Source organism: Oncorhynchus mykiss, chromosome 10 (assembly GCF_013265735.2).
Source record: "Oncorhynchus mykiss isolate Arlee chromosome 10, USDA_OmykA_1.1, whole genome shotgun sequence".
Lineage (NCBI taxonomy): Eukaryota > Metazoa > Chordata > Actinopteri > Salmoniformes > Salmonidae > Oncorhynchus > Oncorhynchus mykiss.
Window position 1 is genome coordinate 63009305 of NC_048574.1, and position 4805 is coordinate 63014109.

Sequence of the window (4805 nt, forward strand, 5' to 3'; positions counted from 1 at the left end):
CTAGTGTGCTGTCTCTGACGAACTCTCTCGCTGTCACTCAACCGAGACTGCTCTTCTCTGTGTCACGGAGGCTCTCTGCACTGCGAAAGCTGACTCTCTCTCCTCCGTTCTCATCATCCTTGATCTATGCACTGTCTTCGACACCGTCTGGACGACACCGTCTGGACTACAACTCTCTGACAGCGGGTCTCGCCGCTTGTGCCATCAAATCCTTATAAAGAACGCTGCAGCAGGCCTGGTGTTCAACCTTCACAAATTCTCCCATGTCACACCACTCCTCTGCATACTCCACTGGCTTCCAGTCCAATATCGCATCCACTACAACACCATGGTACTTGCCTATGGAGCAGCAAGGTGAACTGCCCCTCTCTACCTTCAGGCTATGCTCAAACCCTACAACCTCAACCCGAGTACTCTGTACTGCCACCTCTGGTCTCTTGGCCCTCCCACCCCTACGGGAGGGCAGCAACCGATCAGCCCATTCCAAGCTCTTCTTTGTCCTGAAACCCAAATGGTGGAACCAGTACAGGGCTTAAAATGTAGTTTTTGGACCACAAGCCACAGTGACAGGTAGATTAAAAAAAATGTACCAGGCACTCAGATTTTTTATCATTACATATATATATATATATATATATATATATATATATATATATATATATATATATATATATATATATATATATATATATATATATATATATATATATATATATATATATATATATATATATATATATATATATATTTTTTTTTTTTTCACCTTTATTTAACCAGGTAGGCTAGTTGAGAACAAGTTCTCATTTGCAAATGCGACCTGGCCAAGATAAAGCAAAGCAGTTCGACACATACAACAACAGAGTTACACATGGAATTAACAAGCATACAATAAATAATACAGTAGAAAAGTCTATATACAGCATGTGCTAATGAGGTAGGATAAGGGAGGTAAGGCAATAAATAAGCCATGGTGGCAATGTAATTACAATATAGCAATTAAACACTGAAATGGTAGAATGTGCAGAAGATGAATGTACAAGAAGAGATACTGGGAAGCAAAGGAGCGCAATAAATAAATACAGTATGGGGATGAGGTAGATTGGATGGGCTATTTACAGATGGGCTATGTACAGGTGCAGTGATCTGTGAGCTGCTCTGACAGCTGGTGCTTAAAGCTAGTGAGGGAGGTAAGAGTCTCCAGCTTTAGTGATTTTTGCAGTTCGTTCCAGTCATTGGCAGCAGTCAACTGGCAGGAAAGGCGGCCAAAGTAAGAATTAGCTTTGGGGGTGACCAGTGAGATATATACCTGCTGGAGCGCGTGCTATGGGTGGGTGCTGCTATGGTGACCAGTGAGCTGAGATAAGGTGGGGCTTTACCTAGCAGAGACTTGTAAATGACCTGGAGCCAGTGGGTTTGGCGACGAATATGAAGCGAGGGCCAGGCAACGAGAGCATACAGGTCGCAGTGGTGGGTAGTATATGGGGCTTTGGTGACAAAACGGATGGCACTGTGATAGACTGCATCCAATTTGTTGAGTAGAGTGTTGGAGGCTATTTTATAAATGACATCGCCGAAGTCGAGGATCGGTAGGATGGTCAGTTTTACAAGGGTATGTTTGGCAGCATGAGTGAAGGATGTTTTTTTGCGAAATAGGAAGCCAATTCTAGATTTAATTTTGGATTGGAGATGTTTAATATGAGTCTGGAAGGAGAGTTTCCAGTCTAACCAGACACCTAGGTATTTGTAGTTGTCCACATATTCTAAGTCAGAACCGTCCAGAGTAGTGATGCTGGAAGGGCGGGCAGTGATCGGGTGAAGAGCATGCATTTAGTTTTACTTGCATTTAATAGCAGTTGGAGGCCACGGAAAGAGAGTTGTATGGCATTGAAGCTCGTCTGGAGGTGAGTTAATACAGTGTCCAAAGAAGGGCCAGAGGTATACAGAATGGTGTCGTCTGCGTAGAGGTGGATCAAATAATCACCAGCAGCAAGAGCGACATCATTGATATATACAGAGAAGAGAGTCGGCCCGAGAATTGAACCCTGTGGCACCCCCATAGAAACTGCCAGCGGTCCGGACAACAGGCCCTCCGATTTGACACACTGAACTCTGAGAAGTAATTGGTGAACCAGGCGAGGCAATCGTTTGAGAAACCAAGTCAGTTGAGTGTGCCAATAAGAATGTTGTGATTGACAGAGTCGAAAGCCTTAGCCAGGTCGATGAAATACGGCTGCACAGTAATGTCTCTTATCGATGGTGGTTATGATATCGTTAAGGACCTTGAGCGTGGCTGAGGTGCACCCATGACCAGCTCTGAAACCAGATTGCATAGCGGAGAAGGTACGGTGGGATTCGAAATGGTCGGTAATCTGTTTGTTAACTTGGCTTTCGGAGACATTAGAAAGGTATGGTAGAATAGATATACGTCTGTAGCAGTTTGGGTCTAGAGTTTTCCCCCCTTTAAAGAGGGGGATGAGCGCGGCAGCTTTCCAATCTGTGGGAATCTCAGACGATACGAAAGAGAGGTTGAACATGCTAGTAATAGGGGTTGCAACAATTTCGGCAGATCATTTTAGAAAGAGAGGGTCCAGATTGTCTAGCCCGGCTGATTTGTAGGGGTCCAGATTTTGCAGCTCTTTCAGAACATCAGCTATCTGGATTTGGGTGAAGGAGAAGTGGTGGAGGCTTGGGCGAGTTGCTGTGGGGGGTGGAGGGCTGTTGATCGGGGCAGGAGTAGCCAGGTGGAAAGCATGGCCAGCCGTAGAAAAATGCTTATTGAAATTCTCAATTATAGTGGATTTATCGGTGGCGACAGTGTTTCCTACCCTCAGTGCAGTGGGCAGCTGGGAGGAGGTGCTCTTATTCTCCATGGACTTTACAGTGTCCCAGAACCTTTTTGAGTTTGTGCTACAGGATACAAATACATCAACAACAACAAAACAGATGACCATGATTTGTGATGTTTTAAAACAAGAAATGTATTAGTATGAAGTAATGTGGTATTTTGCTCAACTTCATACAACATTTTGTGACCTGAGTCTTTTAACCAAAATATCAGAGACAAAATGTTCACCTGCCCCTTAAAGGGGGAGGTTAACCGTGGTATCGGGGCCACTCGAGTTGTGCCAGGTGTGTTTGTGTGCGTGTGAGATTTGGGATCTGACTAGGGTGTCTCTTCACTATCAATTGAAGTAGCAGAATCAAAGTAATGTTGAAATACAACCGAGCTTGTGAACAAAACAGTGTAAATAGCCAAGAAACACGAGGACAAAGTCTCACTTTGTAGACTTTTGAGTAAATTAGACACTTTTATGCCTGTGTGCAGCGCCTCTAAAAATGAATCTCTCAGCACTTCAGTCAGTGCACACAGCTCCCCAGCCAGGCAGTGTTTCTGCGTGAGGTGGGATATAGGATTCCTATTTCTTTGTGCGATTAGCAGCTATGAAACAAAACAGATTTGCTCATACTTGATGTTTGACTATTTTTATTTGTAAATGTAATGCTGGCACTGGAAATTGACCACCCGCCAACGTGGCTGGTGAAATAGAAATTCTTACCCGCCAATACCTAAATCTACCGGTGTAGCAGGTGTTAATTTTATGCCCTGAACCAGCTTCGTCCTGAAGGTAGGCCAGCAGAATCCTTGCCCATCTTCCCGAAAACATCTGAAACTCTACCTCTACAAAGAGTATCTTAAATAATCCCACCGCATCCCCCCTCCACTATGTCGCCTCTGGTCCTGGCCTGCTTGCTGATGTGCTTTGGGCCCTTGGCTGCACCGGTCTGGGAATCGAAGATGACATCGCATTGAAGCTCTATTACTGTATGTAGGTTATATGTATTTCTCACTTACCTTGCTCCCCCATCTTTAGTCCACTCAGCAGGTCAATGTTCTCTGGTACGTCTTCTATTGTCTCCTCTTTGACTATCAGCAGATCAGGCTTCCCATCCTCCATGTCTACTGACTGTAAGAGATACAGAGTGAGAGGATGTGGGATCAAGAAATCTGATATGAGCACCCTGCTATGGAGCATATTCTGTTTGGGAAATGAGGGGTTGCAATGAGTATTATGCAAACATGGTAATTGATTTGGAAAAGTGATAGATGATTTGATTACTTGACACTCTTTAATGGTTTGATATTTCAAAAGCATGGTCCCATATCCGCAAAGAGTCTCAGAGTAGAAGTGCTGATCAAGGATCAGGTCCCCACCTGTCTACATAGTCTTATTCATAATTATCTAAAAGGCTAATCTGATCCTAGATCAGCATTTCTACTCTGAGTTGCTTTGTGGATATTGGACCTGACTTAATACCATGCAGACAATTGTTTACAATGGCTCACCTCAGTGTGACTGTGTGTGTTTCCTCTGTGGATTCAGGAGGAGGTGTAGTCTAGACCTCACACCCTCCTCCTCCTGGAAGAGAGGTGATACAGATTACACAAACATACACTCCCTCAGGTACGTACACACAGATTGTGTTTACCCACCCCCACTACGTTTGAGTCCTATACTGTAGTTACAGAATGATTTCATTGTTGTAAAACCCATCATGGTGGACATAAATATGATGTTGTGGGTAAAAATAAGTTGGCTATGATAAATCAAAAGTCATCAGACAAACCTGAAAACTATTTTGACATATACAGTAGTTGTTTGTTAGTGTGTGGGTAAGTCTGCCTATATTAAGTAAGTCTATAATGGTTATAAAGCGCTGTCGGGTGTATGCAGAATAGGGTAAGATGGGATGTGATGTATTCTAAAGAGAGTCTCAATGAGTCTTAGAATGAAAAGTCTAATTTT

General features: G+C 43.5%; 2 protein-coding genes across 4 annotated transcripts in view; one reads left to right on the forward strand and one right to left on the reverse strand.

The window, feature by feature from the left end:
• The window catches only part of LOC110534616 (oocyte zinc finger protein XlCOF7.1-like), a 1104347-nt gene that overhangs the window by 610617 nt on the left and 488925 nt on the right, over positions 1–4805 (forward strand). The window lies entirely within an intron of this gene.
• Positions 2831–4805, reverse strand: part of LOC110534632 (transcription factor Sp4) — a 195054-nt gene continuing 193079 nt past the window's right edge. Inside the window, exon 5 of the mRNA XM_036934473.1 lies at positions 2831–3965. Within this exon, the coding sequence (XP_036790368.1) occupies positions 3846–3965 (120 nt within the window). The 3' untranslated portion in view covers positions 2831–3845. The remainder of the gene's footprint in view (positions 3966–4805) is intronic.